This window comes from Phytophthora sojae, assembly GCF_000149755.1.
Source record: "Phytophthora sojae unplaced genomic scaffold PHYSOscaffold_2, whole genome shotgun sequence".
Classification (NCBI taxonomy): Eukaryota; Oomycota; class Peronosporomycetes; order Peronosporales; family Peronosporaceae; genus Phytophthora; species Phytophthora sojae.
The window spans coordinates 5,777,305-5,797,348 of record NW_009258116.1 but is presented as its reverse complement, the minus strand read 5'-3'; the positions used below and the strand labels follow the sequence as shown (position 1 = coordinate 5,797,348).

At 55.2% G+C, this 20,044-nt stretch overlaps 12 protein-coding genes across 12 annotated transcripts; 8 read left to right on the top strand and 4 right to left on the bottom strand.

Annotated features, from left to right (window-relative positions):
* Positions 1-201: 201 nt before the first annotated feature.
* PHYSODRAFT_539687 (hypothetical protein) lies at positions 202-1,757 on the bottom strand. Its single transcript, XM_009521620.1, has 2 exons — positions 1,487-1,757; positions 202-1,426 (listed from the first exon to the last, which is right to left on the bottom strand). The coding sequence occupies exon 2, from the start codon at positions 1,296-1,298 to the stop codon at positions 234-236; it is 1,065 nt and encodes a 354-aa protein (XP_009519915.1). The 5' UTR covers positions 1,299-1,426; positions 1,487-1,757; the 3' UTR covers positions 202-233.
* A 952-nt stretch (positions 1,758-2,709) lies between these two features.
* On the top strand, positions 2,710-3,321 carry PHYSODRAFT_284951 (hypothetical protein). The gene has a single exon (XM_009521619.1). The coding sequence runs from the start codon at positions 2,761-2,763 to the stop codon at positions 3,214-3,216; it is 456 nt and encodes a 151-aa protein (XP_009519914.1). The 5' UTR covers positions 2,710-2,760; the 3' UTR covers positions 3,217-3,321.
* A 1,193-nt stretch (positions 3,322-4,514) lies between these two features.
* PHYSODRAFT_486283 (hypothetical protein) lies at positions 4,515-5,555 on the top strand (the record flags this gene model as incomplete). The annotated part of the gene is made up of 1 exon (XM_009521618.1): positions 4,515-5,555. One exon carries the CDS (start codon positions 4,515-4,517, stop codon positions 5,553-5,555), a length of 1,041 nt encoding a protein of 346 aa, XP_009519913.1.
* A 1,948-nt stretch (positions 5,556-7,503) lies between these two features.
* On the top strand, positions 7,504-8,692 carry PHYSODRAFT_284949 (hypothetical protein). Its single transcript, XM_009521617.1, has 2 exons — positions 7,504-8,080; positions 8,604-8,692. Exon 1 carries the CDS (start codon positions 7,680-7,682, stop codon positions 7,896-7,898), a length of 219 nt encoding a protein of 72 aa, XP_009519912.1. The 5' UTR covers positions 7,504-7,679; the 3' UTR covers positions 7,899-8,080; positions 8,604-8,692.
* A 1,935-nt stretch (positions 8,693-10,627) lies between these two features.
* On the top strand, positions 10,628-11,188 carry PHYSODRAFT_353980 (hypothetical protein; the record flags this gene model as incomplete). The annotated part of the gene is made up of 1 exon (XM_009521616.1): positions 10,628-11,188. A coding segment is annotated over exon 1 (543 nt), but the record flags the coding sequence as incomplete, so codon positions are not given.
* A 1,996-nt stretch (positions 11,189-13,184) lies between these two features.
* On the top strand, positions 13,185-13,757 carry PHYSODRAFT_296643 (hypothetical protein; the record flags this gene model as incomplete). The annotated part of the gene is made up of 2 exons (XM_009521615.1): positions 13,185-13,424; positions 13,473-13,757. The coding sequence occupies 2 exons, from the start codon at positions 13,185-13,187 to the stop codon at positions 13,755-13,757; spliced, it is 525 nt and encodes a 174-aa protein (XP_009519910.1).
* A 268-nt stretch (positions 13,758-14,025) lies between these two features.
* On the top strand, positions 14,026-14,844 carry PHYSODRAFT_485779 (hypothetical protein; the record flags this gene model as incomplete). Its single annotated transcript, XM_009521614.1, has 1 exon — positions 14,026-14,844. The coding sequence occupies one exon, from the start codon at positions 14,026-14,028 to the stop codon at positions 14,842-14,844; it is 819 nt and encodes a 272-aa protein (XP_009519909.1).
* Positions 14,845-14,913: 69 nt separating this feature from the next.
* On the top strand, positions 14,914-15,268 carry PHYSODRAFT_325722 (hypothetical protein; the record flags this gene model as incomplete). The annotated part of the gene is made up of 2 exons (XM_009521613.1): positions 14,914-14,982; positions 15,062-15,268. The coding sequence occupies 2 exons, from the start codon at positions 14,914-14,916 to the stop codon at positions 15,266-15,268; spliced, it is 276 nt and encodes a 91-aa protein (XP_009519908.1).
* A 61-nt stretch (positions 15,269-15,329) lies between these two features.
* PHYSODRAFT_452464 (hypothetical protein) lies at positions 15,330-15,884 on the bottom strand (the record flags this gene model as incomplete). Its single annotated transcript, XM_009521612.1, has 2 exons — positions 15,330-15,557; positions 15,597-15,884. Coding segments are annotated over 2 exons (516 nt in total), but the record flags the coding sequence as incomplete, so codon positions are not given.
* Positions 15,885-16,911: 1,027 nt separating this feature from the next.
* On the bottom strand, positions 16,912-17,205 carry PHYSODRAFT_311512 (hypothetical protein; the record flags this gene model as incomplete). The annotated part of the gene is made up of 1 exon (XM_009521611.1): positions 16,912-17,205. One exon carries the CDS (start codon positions 17,203-17,205, stop codon positions 16,912-16,914), a length of 294 nt encoding a protein of 97 aa, XP_009519906.1.
* Positions 17,206-17,621: 416 nt separating this feature from the next.
* PHYSODRAFT_284947 (hypothetical protein) lies at positions 17,622-18,019 on the top strand. The gene has a single exon (XM_009521610.1). It carries the CDS (start codon positions 17,630-17,632, stop codon positions 17,936-17,938), a length of 309 nt encoding a protein of 102 aa, XP_009519905.1. The 5' UTR covers positions 17,622-17,629; the 3' UTR covers positions 17,939-18,019.
* A 786-nt stretch (positions 18,020-18,805) lies between these two features.
* PHYSODRAFT_252428 (hypothetical protein) lies at positions 18,806-19,843 on the bottom strand (the record flags this gene model as incomplete). Its single annotated transcript, XM_009521609.1, has 3 exons — positions 18,806-18,838; positions 18,880-19,587; positions 19,688-19,843. The coding sequence occupies 3 exons, from the start codon at positions 19,841-19,843 to the stop codon at positions 18,806-18,808; spliced, it is 897 nt and encodes a 298-aa protein (XP_009519904.1).
* Positions 19,844-20,044: the final 201 nt, after the last annotated feature.

Genomic DNA, 20,044 nt, shown 5'->3' with positions numbered 1-20,044 from the left:
CGTGAATTGGCTATTTCAATGACAAGGCCTTCAACATTTTTTTTTTTTGCTCAGGTATCACCGTACTCATTTGTAGTCGCCTGGTCTCCTCGAGCTGGCCTTCTTAATCCGAGCTAAGGTAGACTTGGTGTGGAAATCACTTTTTGTTTACTGATGAAGCTTGTTTTACACACTTCTAAATCAAACGAAAAAGATGGTATTCATTCGTAATGAGGCAGTGAAAAATGATCGCCTTACGACGTGCACTCCTGGCCCTCGGCACCGTCGGCAGGAATGTACCAGCAGTGCTTCGTTTGCACGCCGCCGACGGTAGTGTCCTTCATGTTCGAGCCGAAAGACCACGACTTGTCAGCCGTGTGGTACTGCACCTTGAGCCATTCGTCCGAAGCTTCCAGCGAGAAGAACCCATACTCGTCGCCCGTGTACGTCCACACGTTGCTGGCGTACTCGGCGGCGTACGCAGTAAGACCACTCGCAGACTCCTTTTGGATACCGCCACCGGCGCCGTTCTCAATGAAGTGCATGGCCAAGGGCTCGGAAAAGTCGTGCTTTTCGCCGTGCGTGTGGCCGTACACCCACGCGTGGATTCCAGAGCCCTCCAAGATGTCGAACCACTGCTTCATGCCGGCCTCGTCATAGTGAGCGTGCGGACTGTAGTGACTGTTAACGATCTTCCACGTGGCGGTGGACGTCTTGGCCTTCTCAGCAAGCTGCTTGCGGGAGTCATCGCTCCACTCCTTGAACTTGTCCATGCAAGCATCATACATGTCGTTATTCCCGCCAGCACAGAACTTGTGTCCACGCGCAACGCCCTTGCAGGCATCGTCGTCACTCTTGGAGTAGGCAAAGCATTGGCAGCACACCTGCTGAGCAGCGTGGACGTCGGCGTCTCCCGTGTCAACGTTGAAGATGTCGATGCTCACACCAGAAGTCTCGTCCTCAATGGAGTACACGTAGAAGTGGTCCTTCAGCACCCAGCGGTCGTCGTTGGGGCTCGTGTACTCCTGCTGCCACTTGAACTTGTTCTCCAGCGCAGCCACGAGGTCGTCGGCGCTGCTGCACTTGGCGTTGTCGTCCCCCTTGGAGCAGATGAAGCTGCCGCCGCCGTAGTCGTGGTTGCCCACCACGTTCACGAACGGGATCCCGGACAGACTCTCGCCGTCGAACTTCTTCTCGAACGTCGTAGCAAATCGAGAGTCGCGACCCTCTTCCGAGTTGATGCCCGTCCAGTAGAAGTTGTCGCCGTGGCCGAGGATCGCCTTGGGCTTGACGTCCGCATTAGAAGCCTGCGAGTTCATGAGGCTGGCCACGACATCCTCAGCCACGATGTCGAAGTTTGTGTACGTGTCCGAGCGCGTGCAGCACGAGTCCTGGTAGATGGTCGTGCCCCAGTCGCCCACGGCGAACGCCGCCAAGGAAAACTTGGCTACATCATAGTGTTAGCTATTTGAAGACTATGATGAATACGCTTTGTATGGTAACTTACCAGAAGTCGGGTCGGAGGTGATGGAGCTAGCGCTGGAGCCGCTGGTGCTGTTGGTCTTCTTGGACACCTTGCTGGATCCGCCGGAAGTGTTACCGGTTTTCGAGCTGTCACTAGTGCCGCCGGAGACGCTGGAGCCAGAGCCAGAGCTGGCAGTTCCCGAAGATTCACTCGCCGAGCTGCTGCTTGACTGGCGAGCCACGATGACACCGACAATGACGCCGATAACCGCGAGGACCACCACCACGCCGGTGATCAGAAGTTTCGTGGTGACCATGGCTGCTGTCGTGTACCGCTCCTATTATTGTGTTCGGTGCGGTGCTTGGGCTCCTCTTTGGCAAATGTACAAGTGTTTACAGTGGCCAGGAGCTGTCAAACACACAGCCTATCCCGAAGACATCCTGCCGGCCAGCTCTGGGATTAATTGTTTTGGCATTGTTAATTACGTTCGAACGATAAGCTCAAGCCTCCTGCGCGCCGCAGACTGTGGCATGGATTTTCGCGGCTGGAGCATGCATCTGTTGATTGTTTCGCGGTCGACACTCCTCTTCGGCACTCGCGAAGGAATTCTCTCAGCGTCGATCACCACCTCAATGAGGCTGTCGCACTCGGCAGAAACTACGAACTGGAGGCAGCGGGTCGATGCTGCCGAGCAGTCAAGTATTTTTTTTTTTCATATCATTGGGGAGGATGTGCCAAGCTGCGCTACATGTGTGAGTACGGCGAGCCTGAATATGACGCACGTTTTCCTCGTCATTGATAGCTTTTTAGTGGTTCTTTCGCATGCAGATCGCGTTCGTCGCGGGGTTTCTTTTGAGCGTCAGCCCAGTATCATTGTATACATGTACTTAATAGTTCAGAGGACTCCGACGCTAAAGCAGCCGTGGGTTTCCGCACATGTGCTCCACTACATTGCGTGCGAAAAGACCTTCATATGAGCAAGCCGCCTGGATCATTATTTTCTCACACTTGGCAGCTCCAACTCTGTGGGACAGCGCCAGCAGCACATTCCACTTCAACATGGCCCAAACCCATTTTCTGATCGCACCCAAACCGCCTTAAATCGGGTAGATTCATGTTCCGCCACACAAATACTTTCTCCCCATACTTTATCCCCGTCATTCTCGCCTCGTCCCATCTTTTATCCAATCCCATCTGGGGCTTTAAATTGGGTTCCCGTAGCTGATCCCAACCTCTGGTTCACTCTTGAAAAAGCCAGCTAAGGGTCCAGCGGCATACTCAGGGCCAGTCAAAATCCCAAGCGAATCAAGACAATAATGCGCGCAGCTCTCTCCCTTCTCGTGGCGTTCCCGGCGCTGGCGGCGGCGCGCAACGTGGTGACCATCGGCATGACCGGCGGATGGAAGGCCGGCAACGTGACGGACGAGAACACGAAGGTGCTGGAGCGCGCGCTGAGCGGCGACAACTACGCCAAGTCGGTGGGCGACACGCGCGTGTGCTACTCGGAGGTGACGGCGCTGGAGACGCAGGTGGTGGCCGGCACCAACTACCGCTTCACCATCAGCGGCTGCGGCGTCGAGGACTCGGACGGACCCTGTGACGCGGCGACGCTGGCGTCCTGTGCGCCGACGGAGTACGTGGTCAAGGTGTTCGAGCAGACGTGGACCAGCACGCTCAAGGTCACGGGCATCACCAAGACCGAGAGCAGCAGCGCAGGCAGCAGCGGCAGTGACGAGGAGACCGTGCAGCAGGGCGCAGTGCAGAGTACGTAAACAAACGCTCTCTCTGTGTCTTGTGCGGTTCATTCTAGGATGGGAGATGGCAGCATTTTTAAGACGAAACAACAAGCCAATTGAACTTCCTCGATACCTACGGGCATTTGATTGTTTAACGCTTTACTGTTTGTGGTTTGTTTGCTGCAGTTCCGCCGGAGATGCTGCTGCAGAAGAAGGCGGCGGGCATGACGGAGGACGAGAAGAAGGCCGTGGACGCCTGGATCCAGGCCAACGGACTGAACCAGTACGGCGACGACGCCACCAGGATGTACACGGGGGGAACGCCGCTGTTTGACGAGAACACGGGCACCACCCGCGACCGCTACGACTACATCCTGAGCCACCACCCGGAGCGGCCGTGGCTCGCGGAAGGCGCCGAGACGGCGACGCTATTTGCAGCGGAGACGAAGGTGGAGGAGAACGAAGGACAAGGGTCCGTTGCTGGAGTGTTCGCGATGCTGGGTGTGTTTACGGTGGTGCTGGCGGGCGTGGCGGTGCTCAAGATGCACCAGGGGCGTCGCGAGCGCTTCCGCTACAACCCTATCCACAGCCGCGAGCAGTAAGCAAACAGCGAAGAAATCGCATCGAAGCAAGCAGCAGAGAGCGAGTACGTGTTGCTCGAAATATGAGCGGTTGGTTGTCATTTTTTATGCCGCTGGGCTACGTGTATTTTCCGTGCTGGTGAAGCGCGTGCACACGCTGTCGACTTCTTTGGTGTTGTGCTTACCGAAGCAGGGCCTTGACAACTCCAGCTCGCGCTCAACCAACAATTAACACAGCACAGCGAAGGTATTGTGCATAGTCGAAGGGGAAGAGTTCGTTTATGGGATAACGTTCATCCCCTACGATGTCAGCCAGATAGCTTTGAAGAAGTGGTGCATTGTGCCAGTAGCGAAAGGCGAAAGAAAAGTGAGGGCGAGGTCGCAGCACGCGCGGAACTAATGGCACTACGTGCACATTGCAGCGCGGTCAGTTCGTATGAGCTGAGCTGTGAGAAACGGAGGCAAATGTGGTCGGTAGAGAGTGCTGGATCCCGTCACGGGAGCGCCATGTATCGGCGACTGTCGGTTAGCGCTCGAAGAGACGCCCATTCTCCATTCTCCTGCTGCTGCTATCCGCCTCCCTCTCACCGCTCAGCCACCGGGTGCGTGAAAGATCCCACTCACATTACGAACAAGCTCAGCCAGAAGACAAGCCAAGCCCGTCCCAAGAGAGTTTGTGTTGCTGCGTCCCAAGTGGATTCATCACTTCGACAGTCGCGGTCGATTTCAACGAGGATGGCTGACCAACCGACCATGACAGTAGACCCGACGCTGTCAGAATCAACAGACCACGACCTCTGTGGTGGTGGGAAGGACTCCACCTCCGTTGATACTGCTGCCAGTGGAGGCGCCACCGCTGCGCAATGGTCTCTTACCGACGGAGACAGCAACTCGTTGGTCTTTGACACGATGGGGTCCTGGACCAGCTTGCCGTTGACGGAGCAAGTGGTTCAACTCGCGCTGGACGCGGTGCGCTACAAGGCCAACTACGCGCGCACGGTGACGTCGCGACTGTGTCTGCACTACATCAACAGCATCCGCACGCGGGTGAGCAGCGGTCTCATCGACTACATGATCTCCGTCGACGGCTGCACAAGCTCCGAGGTCGTGGGCACGGGGCGCTGCGATATCTACTACTGCCGGCCGTACGTGTACGAGCTGCAGATAACGCAGAAGGCCATCGGGAGCACCGCGTTCCTCGTCCATTCCATCTACCAGACGGTCGACCAGAAGACCCTGGCGGAAATGCGCGAGGAGGAGAGCAACTTGGACTTCTCCACGTTCTCGGCAGTAACAGGAACCGATGCAAATGCAGCAGTGATTCAGCAGGCGGAGACTCCGATCCAAGACGAACAGCCACTAGCGTGGCAAGGTGACAACGGTGGCGTCCTGCAAGGCTCCGTGTTCTTTGACGACGAAGAGCCCATTGCGTGGACGAACGATGTGAACAATGCATGGGACTCGCAGCCCGTTATCGCCACGGCGCGATCGATTACTCTCCGAGCTGAACCGTCTGCAGCAGAACGAGCCACTGGATCCGATCCGGGGGCTACGATGGTAGCTGTCGTTGGGATCGCAGCGGTGGCGGTCTCGACAGTCGCTTTCGTGCTGGCGCTGGCTATCTCCCGGTTCCGTGCGCGAGCGAACGCGGCGAAGGCCAACGCCTTGAACCAGGAGTATTCGCCGTTGCGCAGCACCCTCAACACGGCTGAGAACACGATCTCCATGACTAGCAGAGACAGCATTGCGGCACAAACCAAGTCTGAGGTGGAGAAGGTGGAGTACTTTGGTTGAGACTCGCAGCGTGAGAGAGGGGGTATGTAGCACAGTCGTCCTTCAACTTGTAATTGATTTCATGAGTACATGTACCGTTGCAAGCCCCCCCCATTTCACTACGCCTTTGCCAATCCAAGTTGGCAAAGTGTCCCGTAATTAGATTTTTAATTTTTTCAAAAGCATATTTTTCAAAAATTACTGTAGGATAAGTAGTATTTGGCCGGACACCCGACCCCTATGCAAAGCTTGCTACCTCACTTTAGCCAATCAGTGATTTTTTTCTTATCATTTGATGCTTAATTACCTATTTTCATCCAATCGTCGCTCATTAGGTTAGGTTTATTCCATTCCTACTTATTTCTGGAATCGTCCGGAATTTCCTGCTTCGCGCAAATAAGTAACCATACAAAACTAAAGATGTTTCTCGTTCTTACTCGATAAGTGCTATACCTGCCGGATGTAGCCACATTCAGACTTGCCCAAGACTGACAGCGAGCTTCTCGTGGTCTCGACAACCGTCGCTGGAAGGTCAAGGCCGACTCCAACACGCAAACCGCTGTAGACCGCTTCTGTGGCCGAGTAAACGAAAGGCAGAATAAGCTCAGTAGATAACTAATGTCCTAGATGATCATCGAACTTCCGAGTTTTGCAATAATTCTGTAGTCTCTACTGGGTCTAGCTACGCATTGGTCGCCCGACCGTCCACGTTGGGCTGCCTTGCCGCCGTATCTACTGCAGCGTCTTCTCCCGCTCGGACTGCGCGGCACAGCACAGCACCCGGGTGTGTATGGTGCCGAGGCTAGCGTCTCGTGTAGTCCAGCCCACTCCGCGCGCGCCTGCTCCTCCTCTGTGACTTGTCCTCCAGCCCCCCCCCTCACCCTCCTGCACGTACAGCCCCTTGACCTTGTGCTCCAGCTGTACCAGCAGCTCCTGCTCTTGGCGGGAAGGCGCCACCTCGATGGAAAGCTTCCTTGACCTTGCTCTCGAACTTCACGTGCTTCTTCGTCGTGACTGTTGTAATGCGATGCGGGTCGCGTCATCGCTCCGACCTCGCTGCTCACCACCTTCGCCGGCACCGTCTCCTTCGTCTCGGGCGGCGGACGCCGCTTGGAGCGGGTGACACTGACGGCCGAACTGATAGCAACAGCGGTGCCAACGGCACCCGCGGTCAGGCCGTTCACTTTGCTGCCGTCGAGAGCGACGTGGTTTGACGTCACGGTCGTGTCCCTCGTCACCTCCGTGGTCCTCAGTCGGCCGCACTTCACTCAACGCGCAGCCCCGCTTGTCGCCGTATGCGCCTCGAGCTTCTCCGTCTCCTCTTCCTCCTTCTCACGTGCCTAATCTTTGCCCGGCACCACCGCCCCGTGCGCGCACTATTCCTGCAGCGCCTCCTGCCTCACATCGCGCTCGCTATGCGCTGCTTGCGCATCGGCATCTGCCGCGTCGCCTCCATGGCGTACAGCTCGGCCTCGACGGAGAGGCTCCTAGGGCCGCACGGCGTCACTCAGCGCCTCGAAGCGACTGAGCATCCACTCGTCGCGCCCGCCGCCTCCTTATGCTCGCGCGGTCACGTCCAGCTCGCCCGCTGGAGCGCCTCCTGACGGCACGGCGCTCTGCGCGTTCTTCCTCGCGATCACGCTGAAGCTGTGGCCACCGCCGATCACCGCTTCCGTGTCGCCGTGGTGGGGCACAACAGCATCTACGCCCACGGCGCACCGTGACCTGTCCTCTTCCTCGCGCTCCAGTCCTCCGCCATGCACTCCTAGCCGCCTGCCATCCGTCCCTGCGTCGTGCTTTAAAAAAACTGAACCGAGATGTTTACAAATTGTAAATTACAATAGCCCGATTTTCATACCTTTCTATCGCTGTCCGGAATGAATAAGTGGGCGCTGATTGGCACAAGTGATTTTATGTTTCGCCAGTGTGTCTCTATTGCAGGTTTGACAGGTTTCCGGATTCCGGTCCGGAATCTGGCAATTACTGTAACTCAATGCGGATTTAGTCCAGAGCAAACCACGCAGGGTTCTTCGCTGTGAGTATCTACATAGTACAGTGTAGTAACGGCGATGGAGAGCGCGGCTGGGAATCTTCGTCACACCAAGGAGATCATGGGTAAATGCAATGAAGTGAGCTGCAATCCGCATGGTACAGGTCGAATGTGGCTTGACCACGGCATGGGCCGTCTTGACTGCAGAGTTCTTCCACATCCTCCGCCTTCCTCCTCTTTCTCCCCTCCTCGCCTTTGATCCATCTCGCCCCTTCCTCTCCTGCGCGTCGCTGTGGCCACGTCGCCTGCCGTATTTCCCTCTGTCACGCAGCGTGTGTCCGATCTCTAGGGCCGCGACTCACCCTCAGCGTTAAAATGACCGCGCTGTCCGTCTCTCTCGCCGCGCTAGAGACCGCCGTCGCTCTCCATTGTCTTGGGGACGCACGCCGCCATAATCTGCTGAGATGTGTGTCGCTATAGGTCCTTCAGAGATCCAGCCAGCCCCTCTCACGGTGAAGCTGCTCGCTCGGGAACTGTCGTGCGGCCAGGCGGGTGGCTCGGTCAATTGAGAGGTGCTGAAAGTCGTGTACTTGCTGTCTGAAGAGCTGTAGGCGTAGCAGAGTTGATCTCAGCACGAAGGTGCGGGCAGAAGACGAACGGAAGGTAGGAGACTGAGGTTGCCTTGGCAGAATGCCGTGGCGGGAACAACCAAGGCGGCGGAGCTGGTTGTACTCCTGCTCGAGAATGCGGAAGTGAGTGCCGAGCTGCTGCGCAGCTCGGCGCCGCCGCCTTGGGACCCTTGCTCGTGTTGAAGGAGTTTCCTAACCGACATATGCTTTGCTATGCTGGTATGTGTTGTTGCTGCTGCTGAAGCTGCTACTGTGCTGCGACTGTCGGTTGCTAACCGCTGCCGCGCGGGGCAACGAGAGGTAGCGACCTCTCACAGTCGCAGCGGTTTCTGTGCTGGCGAGCTTCGCCTGCGACCGCGTGCCGTCTTTCCGCGCTGCGGAGCACTGCTTGGTGGCGCTGGTACCGCTGGTACCTCACATCAATCCTCGAGGTCTTGCGACGGGTTTTTGCTGTCTCGACAGTAGGCGCATCCTGTCCTGGGTGGTACTGGAGGCTAGTGGCGCACGGGATGTCCTTCACGATTCCATCAGGCAACTAGCAGACTGCGGCTTGAGACCGTCTTTTTGGAGTTTGCTTTTTTAAAAGCGTGGATTTAAAAGTCCACATTGCTCTAAATACTAATTTCAGAAAATATTTTCCAATTTTTTGGATGTTACTTATATAATACTAGCGGAGCATCACGGTCGCTGTGCAGATGACATCTGGAGGAAGAATTTCAACATGGATCGCGAAAGGTTACTGGAATAATTCGCTCGTATTTTCACTCTGAAAATGAACACACCACGAAATTGAAACATCGAAAGATTTCGTTGTGCCAGTGTGCACATTCTGCTATTACACGTACCTAAGTAAGTAAAATACAAGTGTACTGGCATTCGTACCACAGGTCAGGTGTATCAGTCTACCGTTAATAACAACGTATGAATGGTAGAGGAATTTGAGTACAAAGCCGCTTGCAAATTCTAGCGCTTTGTTTCCCCTTTCACGCTCCCCGATTTGCTGGCTATTTGCAAACAACATAAGTACCATTCATACGTTGTTATTAACGGTAGACTGATACACCTGACCTGTGGTACGAATGCCAGTACACTTGTATTTTACTTACTTAGGTACGTGTAATAGCAGAATGTGCACACTGGCACAACGAAATCTTTCGATGTTTCAATTTCGTGGTGTGTTCATTTTCAGAGTGAAAATACGAGCGAATTATTCCAGTAACCTTTCGCGATCCATGTTGAAATTCTTCCTCCAGATGTCATCTGCACCCAGCCGCAATGGCCAATGTTGCTGCCGCGACTATGGCATGCACGGCTGTTCAAAACTGTTAGTCTGCACGCGTAGGTAGATAACCTCATGCACGTTGAGCGCAATAAGGAAACATATATAATGAACGATAACTAGCTCAAAATAATTTAGTTGAGCCTGATATCGTACCATCACACATGCATGTAGGGTATCAAAGCAGAGCTGCGACGCCCGAGATCGACCCAACAGAACTGTAATTGAGTGGGCTAATGCATTTGCTTAGTCGAACATCTTTTCATGAGCAACGCAATGAATGAATTAACGCAGACTGGAAAGGAGCAAATAATCGGCGCATATAGCGTGCAGGAAGGCCTTGGAGCTGTCTGATTTCTTCAAAGCGAAGTAGCAGGCGAGCTCAAACGGGCCAAAAGAGAGCCATTGTTGCTACCAAGAAGCACCGACACGGACCCCGGCTCGGACACCCCAGCTCATCGTCCAGCTCATCATCCGCGCACAGCCTCAATGTAATTTAGAGAAATTGCTGCTCGACAGTACCCGGTCATCAGCATGCAAAGCTGCTTGCTACTTGGCGTAGCGTTGGTGAGGCTCTGCTCTGTTGTGCGCTGGCCAAGCGATCCCAAAGGGCCGCAGACTTCTTACCAACGGCCGCAGAGCGACCCTTCTTACGACAGCATAAGGTTTGAAAGGTAAATAGGCTTAATAAAGGGTCCTAAGCGGATCCAAATAAGGGTAAAATGTCACGTTTAAGTCTATTTCTGATGTCCTCCATACTAACGGTCGAATTTGCTGTTTCGTAACTTCAACCCTCTGGTTTTATGGCATCTAAAGATAGTGACGTCGGTTCAGCTGAGACAAATCCGTGCCGATACCACCTTCCGATAAGCATCCAAATGTTGTTTAACCGAGGTATTTTTTCATTTTTAGGTCCCGGTGTGAGCGATTCTAAATTGTGACCCTAACCCATTCGCAGAATTAATGTAAAAAGTAAAGCGGAGTGTATAGACGTAAAAACTCCATAAAACGGAGTCTCATGATATAGGGGGGCTTCGTCCCCAATAAGTTACTTAGCGGGGGATCTTGTCCAGCCCAAAAGCCGCAGGCCCCCTGCGTGAGTTCCCCACCGTCCGATGCTGCAAAGATCCAAGATTTCAGGTCATTGAGATTCCCCGGGATGTCGAAGATCATTCGTGTACGTGCAAGCTGCCGCTGAAGTGAAACGAGTACCATGGTTTCCGTGCAGAAAGATGCTCAAGCCGAGAGTATGCAGCTGAACGCGATGGCCGCGAACGCAGCTTGGAAGAGCATCACCTTGACTCCGGAGGTGATCCAAGCGGCGCTGGATGCTGTGCGCTACAAGAAGAACTACAACCGCGCCGTCTCCAATCGACTCTGCCTGTACTACATCAACTCTATCCGTTCACGGGTCAACAGCGGACTCGTCAACTACCTCATCTCGGTCGACGGCTGCGAGAGCTCGCAGGTGGTGGACAGCGGCATCTGCGATATCTACTACTGCAAGCCGTACACGTACGAGCTGCAACTGGCCCAGAAAGCGGCTGGAAGCTACGAGTACGGCGTGACGTCCATCTACAAGACGGTGGACCAACCAAAGTCCTCGGACGATATCAAGAACGAATGGACCAACCTCGTCCCAGAGATTCCCGCCGAGATGCCCGCCCCCGAGGGAGCAGCCCCGCCTCCTGGAGTTGGAGCAGGCCCACCGGAGTGGGAGATTCCCTACTTGATCCCGGAAGGTGAGATCCCCTACTTCATCCCGGAAGAACCAGTCTTCGCGCCCGAGGGCTCATTCCTCGGACAGGAAGCGCCAGTTGTCGGACAGCAGAACCCAGTCATTGTGCCTCAGAACCCAGCAGCTTTAGTGCCGGCGCTGGAGAACCCAGTCATTGTGCAGGCGAGTCCAAACGTAGCACAGAATCCGGTGCAAGAGAACCCAATCCAATGGCAGAACCCAGCGGCATTCGTGCCTGAAAATCAGCCTGAGAGTCCCGTCATGGTGCAGGAAGACACCGAAGCTGACGAGTTCGAATGGTCCGGCGGAGACGACGAACCCGTCGATTGGGCTGCGAACGACTTGTGGTGGGAGTCACAGCCCGATACGACGGAGGAAGCGCCCATGCCCCAACCGGTATCGCTTCGCGCCGACGCTGTGGGGCAAACCAACGCAGTGGCATCGGGGTTCCCAGCCATAGCAGCTATCGCCGGACTTGCCATAACGACTCTTGTGGTGGTGTTGGCCTTGGTCGTGGTTCGGTCCCGTGCGCGAGCAAAGCGCCCGATGAACCAGGAGACGTCGCCATTGTGCACAACCACCACCACGATCACTTCGCCCGACGTTACGGTCTTCCTGAACAACAGCGACAACGTTGAAATGGGCACCCAGCCAAACTTCGAGAAGGATGGGGCACTTTAGGTGAGCATTGGTAGCATATCCGTAAGCTTGTCCAGCACTTTGTAAAAAACAAACCGACAAGCTCTTTCTACCCAAGCGACCCAAAACAAATGATGATGAGCGGCAACCCGCAGGATCCCTCATCGAGCTTTTAGCAGCGAATCTTCACAGTCATCTTCACAGCCATTGCTGTCGACAGCCTGGAGCCCAACACGGTTTCGCGAATGGAGCTGGGACGATGGTACCTCTAACGCCTGGAGATGTTGAGGTTGCTCATGTCAGCTATACGGCCAACTACGCTCGTACCGTCACAATAACGAAGAGCGCTGATGGCCGTCCAATTGCTGCTGTTGCACGATGAACCAGTCGTACTCGCTGTTGCTCTGCACGCTTAACACGACCGAGAAGACGATCTCCATGACCAGCAAAGGCAGCGTTGCAGCAGAAACCAAATCGGGGATAGTCAATTGACACTCGCAACTTTGAGGGGTACCAAACGTAGCAAGCCGTATTCGTAAACTCGTCCGGCCACTCACTCGTAAGGTTAATTGACTTCATCGAGTGCACGTCTATTGCCAAACCAACAAGATCTCACTCGCGTCCATCTCAAGCACAGGAAATTCTCGGCCAGACCCCTTGCGCGAGTTCTCCACCATCCGATGCTGCGAAGATCCCAAGACGAAGATTTCAAGCCTCTGGTCTCTGTGGACGCGGAGATCATTTGTGCATTTGCAACCCGCGGCTCAAGAGAATCGATTGGCCTCCAGCACCATGGTTTCCGTGCCGAAAGATGCACAAGTCGACAGTGTACAGCTGAACGCGATGGCGGCGAACGCAGCTTGGACGAGCATCGCCTTGAACTCGACCGTGCTCCAAGAGGTTCGGGACGCTGTGACTACGCCGCGAACTACAAACGCACCGTCCCCAGTCGACTTTGCCTGCACTACATCAACTCCATCCGCTCTCGGGTGAACAACGGACTTAACCCATTACCTCATCACGGTCGACGGCTGTGAGGGCTCGGACGTTGTGGAGAAGGGCATCTGCGATATCTACTACTGCGAGTCGAAACCGCACACGTACGAGCTGCAACTGGCCGAGAAAGCTGCTGGGAGCCACAATTACGGCGTGACGTCCATCTACAAGACTGTGGATCAACCGAGGCCTTCGGGCGACATCCAAAACGAAGAGGGCAACGTCGACGATACCATTATCCCAAGTGGAGAAGTCGAGGCACCATATATAGTCGACGAAACAGGCGGGAATGTTGTCAACATTGAATGGGACGAAGGAGTTCACCTCACGGTTCCGGAAGAACCAAACTTCGGGCCCAAGGGTTCATTCCTCGGACAGGATGCCCCGGTCGTCGGCCAGGAAAACCCAGTCGTTGTACCGCAGTATCCAGCAGCAGGGTTTTGTACCGCCGCAGGAGACCCCAGGAGCCTTCGTGCCTTGGCAAGAAAACCCCGACCAGTGGCAGAACCCAGCCGCATCTGTACCAGAAAACCCAGTCGTTCTGCCTGAGAGCCCAGTCGTCCAGCAGGAAGGCCCAGAAGTTGATGTGATCGACTGGTCTGATGGGGGCGACGAACCCGTCGATTGAACTGCGAACCCGCCGAACGAGGAATGGCCCGTCCTCCAGCCGATTTCACTTCGTGCCGACGCTGTGGAGCCAACAGACGCTGTTGCATCGGGGATCCCAGCCATCACAGCTATCGGTGGAGTCGCCATTACGAATCTTGTGTTGGTGTTGGCGTTGATCGTGGTTCGGTTCCGTGCTCGAGCAAACGCTGCCAAGCACACGACGAACCAGGAGAAGTCGCCACTGTACAGCAAAACTCCTAACACTGCCGACTTCACGATCTCCATGAACGGAGACAATATCGCGGCAGAAGTCAAGCCAGACTTCATGAGTGAAGCACTTTAGTTGAGCGCTTGGTGCACTTATCCGTAAGCTCGTCCAGCTCTTGTCGTGATTGCTTTGATAAACCTTCACCAAAATGATCATGAAATGAACTCTTTCCACCCAAGCGGCCCAAGATAACTGGAGATGAGCAGCAACCCGCAGAGGTCTCGGTCCGACCAAGAGACGCACACCCTTACCAAGCTTCTCGTCGAGGATCTTGCATTGTTCCTAAAGCCTCTTTGCTGTCGACAATCCCACTCACAATATGGTGGCGAATGGAGCTGGGATGATGGTGCCTCTAACGCCGGAAGTCGTCGAGGCTGCTCTGACTGCCGTGAGCTACGAGGCCAACTACGCTCGCACGGTCAGCACCCGCCTCTGTTTGCACTATATCAACTCGATCCGGAGGCGCGTGACCGACAGTGGCGTGACTTGGCTTATCATTTCGGTGGACGGGTGCGAGAGTTCCCTGGTGGAGCCCACGGGTCGCTGCGATATCTACTACTGTCGGCCCTACAAGTTCGAGCTGCAATTAGCTCAGAAGACTCCAGCAAGCAGCGACTTCATCGTGCGGTCGATCTACAGGACCGTGGACCAGAAGACGGTGGACGAAATCCGGGAGGAGGAGAGCAACTTGGACTTCGATATGACGGCGGGGGTGGACGTACCCTGGCAAGTTGCAGGCCAGAAGAAGCTTCAGCTCCCGATCGACGAAGATGATGAAGAAGAAAATGAGCCGTGGGCCGACGACGTGGAGTGCGGATCACAGTCTGCCGCAATGGAGGCAATCGCTGCCAGTCTTCGCAGTGAATCCGTGACTTTGTCTGTTACTGAGCCAGAACAAACTGCGGCTATTGCGTCGGGATCCACGGCGATTGTTGCTGTCGCTGGGATCGCGATCGTATCAGCTTCGATTATTGTTTTTGTGTTGGCGTTGATCAAGGTCCGGTGGCGCAGTCGAGTCAATGCAACAAAAACCCGTGTCAATCGAGATGATTCGTCCTTCCGCACTACGGCCAACACCACGCCAAACGTGAGTGAGAACATGGTCTCGACGGCCAGCATGGACGACATCGATGTTCCAGACAACTTCGGATTTTTCATTTGAGTCAACTGTGCACAATTTTCATGTCGATAGGTTTAACACACACAAAAAACAAGTTGCGAAAAAGACAAAATGCCGCCCAAAAAGAAGCGCTACATCCGCCAGCACGACGCCCGCGGGCGGTTTGTTGCTGCTGGTGAGGTGGATACGCCACCGCCAGCACCCGTTGCGAAGTTGACGAAAGAGGAGCGGCGTGAACAGTTGCGGCTTCAATCTCAAGCAGAAGCAAAAGGCTGACCACGCTAAGCGCAAAGCCCAAGCTCGAGCCCGGCACTGGATTAAGCGAGCTCTGCAGCTATCCACGTCAGATGAAGACCAAACCACTGCCAAATGTAAGAAAGATGACAAACAAGAGGCCGACACTCTACACGCAACTACGGAGAAGATGAATACGATCGAGGAAGGTGAAGCTAACGATAGTGAGTGAGGCTGACGACATTCTGGTTTACGAGATCCTTAGATCCTACGCCTAAGATACAAAATATTCAAAGACCAGCAACAGCAGCGCGGATGCTGCTCACCAAATCCACGTGCGCTATCGGTGGTGGTTTTGCCTTAGCGGCTTTAGCGGTCGACGATGCTTTCCCGAACACTTGATCGCACGCATCTTTGTTGGAAGGTTCGGCTCGGTTGGCCGAGTTGACGAACACGTGTCGAATCTCCGGTGCCCCTGAGAAGTAAATGCGCAATGAGATCGGGTTGTGCCACACCTGTTCCTCCTCGTTATGGGATGGTGGAGCGCGGACCAATTGAACGCGAATAGCGAGATGCTCGCTTAAACGGCAAAGTAGCGATCCATCGGGCTCTTTACCTAGATAGTTGACTGGCTGGCATGAACCATCACGAAGACTGCCCTGAGCATTCCATTGACGGAGAATTCCACCACTGTTCGTGTCGAAAAGCAGTCCGTCTCCGTCGGATGTCGTCGAAAGCAGCGTCTTGCCGCTCGGGTAGGCGTTTAAGAAGCCCACGCCGGCGGGGTCGAAGCTCAACGCTAGCTGACCATCCTTGTGAGCTGCGTACACTCGATATCCACTCCGTTCCGCAGTATTCTCGAAGTCGACGCTTACTGCCACGCTGCCCGAGGGCCATCTGGCAATAGCTGAACCATCGCATCGCACTTGAACTGCAGTCACTGTGCTGTTCGGATATACTATTGAGTATTCTTCGTCCTGATGGAAGGGTAGCGTTGCTTCTGAGCTTTCGTTCGGTGCCATAGAGGTTGGTTTTGGCTTGGCTCGCGGTTTCGCTTTTCCATTGCCGCCCAATTGGGACTGAGGTTTCTTCTTCTTGAGAAAGCTGTTGTTGTCGAAAGTCGGGAGCGTCAGCACCGAGCTTAAAAGTGCTGAGATTCCACCACCTTCAGTATCTGTCTTTGCTGGGGGGTTGCGTTCATCTTTACTGGTTCCGGGTTCCTGCTGTGGAATACCCTCTGAGGCGTTCAATGGCATCGATACCTCGATTTGATTGTCAGCAGCTCCTTCTTGCACGGTAGTAGTAGAGTTCGATGCTTGTATCTGGACACTTTCGGTCTTGAATTCCGTCAATTGATTGCCCTCGACTGTGGCGGATTCCACGTTGCCATCCACGGGAATAAAGTCCTGAACGGGAAAGGCTCTCATAATTTCCTCGGCTGTTAGCTAAAGCACAAAATTGGCAGAACAATTCGCAACTTGAAATTCTGGAGTCCGACCAGCGATAAAACTGATAAACGTACCTGTTTCTTGGATTTCGATGGCTTAATCGATAGCGAAGGCGGCATGTCATCCGATATTGCGGGTGAATCGTCATTAGAGGCTGGGTCTACTGGCAAGTCGCCATGAGCCACGAGCCAGAATATCTAGTAGCAACAAGCTTACCTTCAGCTCGACCAGATAGAGAAAATAGTGAGCAATCCGTTGTGCCCGAATCCAACGTCCCTCTCTCTTCGGCATGCCTCGCCTCCTCTCGAAGCTCTTCCGTGACAATAACCGTGTCAACTCGCGGCAGCCACGGGAGAACCTTGAGAATCATCAATCTGCCACATTAACTGTGTCAACCACGGATAAAGTAAAAAGCATCGATAACATTTCAGCCGTACACATAGTCGTCTCGCTCGGTGCACGGATTCGGATGGATCACGAGAGTTTGCAGTGCTGTGAGCTGCTGCAGATGCGCGAGCTGGGCGCTCTCGAGTCGGTTCTCTCTCACCCACAGCTCCTCGAGCTTAGTCAGCCCCGCAATCCAGCTCAAGTCGGCGATCTGGTTGCTCGAACACTTGAGCACAAACAGGTTCGACAGCGCGGCCACTTCCTGCAGACTCTCCACGGCATTATGCGAGATGTCCAAACTGCGCAACTCCCGCAACTGCAAGCAAAACACCATTGTATGGCCCATTAGATCGTAATTTATCCAATGTAACCCTGCTTTGCATCATAGCGAATCAAACCGACCTGTTCCAGCCCACTCAAACTGCAAATGTTGTTGAACTAACAACCTCATAAACCCAAATCAACACCACTTTTTCCCAATTTCTTGCCATACACCCGCACGCACCGCCACATTCAGATACTGCGCGTTGGGCATGACGCTCACCACATCCTCGAGACTCGACAGCTGCTCGTCCGCCACAATGAGCTGGCGCTCGAGCTCATTCTCGATCCGCATACTTGTTGAAGTGTCGCTTCGGTTCTCAAAAAACACATTATTCCACACACCAGTTTCCGAGAACCCATCCAATCGCATACTCGCACCCTCCGCCACACCTGTCATTTCACTCGACAAAGTACCCAAAAGTGTCAGCATCACTATGAACTTCGGCGGAATGATGGGCGGCGGCGCGCCCGCGCCCCAGCAGCCGTCGCAGCAGTCGCAGCTCATGATGGCCAAGGTGGAGATGGCCTCCTACGCGGACCTGTTCGAGCGCATGTCGCGCGTGTGCTTCCAGAAGTGCAAGTTCAAGTACAACGACGGCCAGCTCAACGTGGGCGAGATGAGCTGCATCGACCGCTGCGCCGGCAAGTACATGCAGGCCTACAGCTCGCTGGGCGTCAAGATGGCGCAGGTGGAGAAGGAGATCATGGACCAGGCGGCCGCGGGCGCCGGCGTGCAGCAGTAGAGCACGTATCCACCCACCCAGTGACCCACCCACCCAGACAGGAGATAAAGGAGACCAAAACAATTGTGTGGAGAAAGATTCATCTAAATACTGTAGTGGCTTACGTTTTGCTGATAGATCGGAGAGTCGACTGCGTGGGCTGGGACCTTGGACACCTGCTGCTTCTTGACGGACGACGCAGCTTTCGGCTTCACTGAACTGGGGGTCCTTCCCAACTGACTCGGTCGGTCGGCCGGTCGGTCACTGTGGTTCGCTCTATCTACGCGTTCTAGCACGACACATGAGCGCGGTGGAGGAGGAGGAGGAGGAGGAGGAGGGGGTGGACGGCGTCTTCGCTTGGACGCCGCTGGGTGGTGCTCGTTCACATCGATGCGCTGGCGTTTCCGCCCTGCGAGTCAGAAGTTGTGTCTGCTGTAGCCGCCCAGGCCTCCTACGGCTGCGGTAGAGCCTAACGGGAGCCCGCTGCCGACGCCGGGAGGGACGTACGGTTGCCTGCCGCCGGAATACGTCGCGCCGTCGCCCTCTCCTCGATACGGCATCCCAGGAGCGTATCGTGCTTGACGCGTGTAGCGACTGCCTTGCGTGTCGCCCATGTTGCCGCTGTCCAGACCCCGCCCAACTCCAGTCGGCGTTCCACCTGAGAGCACGCTGCTGCCTGCTGCGGCCATGGCGTTCCGTTGAGGTACTCGGGGTATGCCGTACGAAGAGGCCGATGCGACGGTGGCCTGCTGCCGTAAGCTGCTGTATCCCCCGACGTCCACCACGGGTTGCTGGTTCCGGCCGTACTGTCCGCTTCCGCTGCGTTGACTGCCTGAGGATTTCTGCGGTGGCGTGAAGGACGCGATCTTCTCCGTCGACTCGGCGCGCTCATACTGTTGCTGCTGCTGATGATGCTGCTGACTGGTGCCACCTGGCGTTGACACCGTCAGTGGCATGGTCACGTTCACGTTCACCTGGAAAAACGGGTACTGCAGCGCCTGACTAGACGTCGGTCGCTGGTTCGGGTCGAATTTGAGCAAGTCGGTCATGAGTTGAAGCGCCTCGGGACTCGCGTGCGGGATCAGCTGCGCTAACGACGTGGGCACGAACTGCGGGAAGCGGTAGTTCATCTGCGCCGCGAGCTTCATGCCTTCGGGCCACGTGCTGTGCGTCGGGTTGCCCAGAACGGAGCAGATTTTATAGAGCTGGTCGCCTTCACTACTGCCTGGGAACAGTGGTCGCAGTGTGAACAGCTCGGCCATGATGCAGCCCATGGCCCAGGCGTCGATGGGGGAATTGTACGTCGTGGATCGCAGCAACACCTCCGGGGCTCGGTACCAGCGGGTAGACACGTAGTCCGTGAAGGGTGGACGTGACCGGATCTCCCTCGCCAGCCCGAAGTCGGCCACCTTGACGGTGTCGCCCTTGACCAGCATGTTCTCGGGCTTGATGTCTCGATGGAAGAAGCTGTGCTTGTGCATGAAGGCCAGGCCCTGCAGCATCTGGTACATGAGGTTGCGGATCTTGGACTCGGGGAAGTGCCGGTCGCGCTTCTTCATGGTGTCGTACAGGTTGCACTCCATGTACTCGAAGACGAAGTACAGCTCGTCGTTCTCGCGGATCACCTCCTTTAGCTTGATGATGTTGGGGTGGTTGAGCTTCTTGAGCGACTGCGCACAACGAAAGAGGACAATAATTAGTGTCATAAAACCATAGGCGAGTTGCACGAGGTTGGGTGGGTTTAGAGAGTGCTAACCGTGCGTATCGTACATTGACTTCGCGCAGCTGCATGCACTCCTCCCACGAGTAAAACTTCTTCTTCATGCGCTTGATGGCCACCACCTCTCCGGACTGGCGGTTCACGGCCTTGAGCACGGACCCGTAGGTGCCGTCGCCCAGCTGCTTGGTGACCTTGTACCGATTCATCTTACGCCGCGAGCTGCAGTCGCGGTGCTGCGTCTGCTGTTGCTGTTGCACTTTTCACGCCGCGCCTACAAGTTGCCCACCAAGAGGCGTCAGGCCGAGAGGACGCGACCAAAAGTCCAAAAAAGGAAGCACCCAGGGCTAAAAATAGTCGCGCGGCCGTTTTGCAAGTTGAAGTGAGCGACACACAAATCCCATCCAATA

What these genes read in the sequence shown, in the direction of transcription:
- PHYSODRAFT_284947 (XM_009521610.1), top strand. Translation starts at nt 17,630, where the DNA reads ATGAACTTCGGCGGAATGATGGGCGGCGGCGCGCCCGCGCCCCAGCAG.
- PHYSODRAFT_284949 (XM_009521617.1), top strand. Translation starts at nt 7,680, where the DNA reads ATGGTACAGGTCGAATGTGGCTTGACCACGGCATGGGCCGTCTTGACT.
- PHYSODRAFT_539687 (XM_009521620.1), bottom strand. Translation starts at nt 1,298, where the DNA reads ATGAACTCGCAGGCTTCTAATGCGGACGTCAAGCCCAAGGCGATCCTC.
- PHYSODRAFT_284951 (XM_009521619.1), top strand. Translation starts at nt 2,761, where the DNA reads ATGCGCGCAGCTCTCTCCCTTCTCGTGGCGTTCCCGGCGCTGGCGGCG.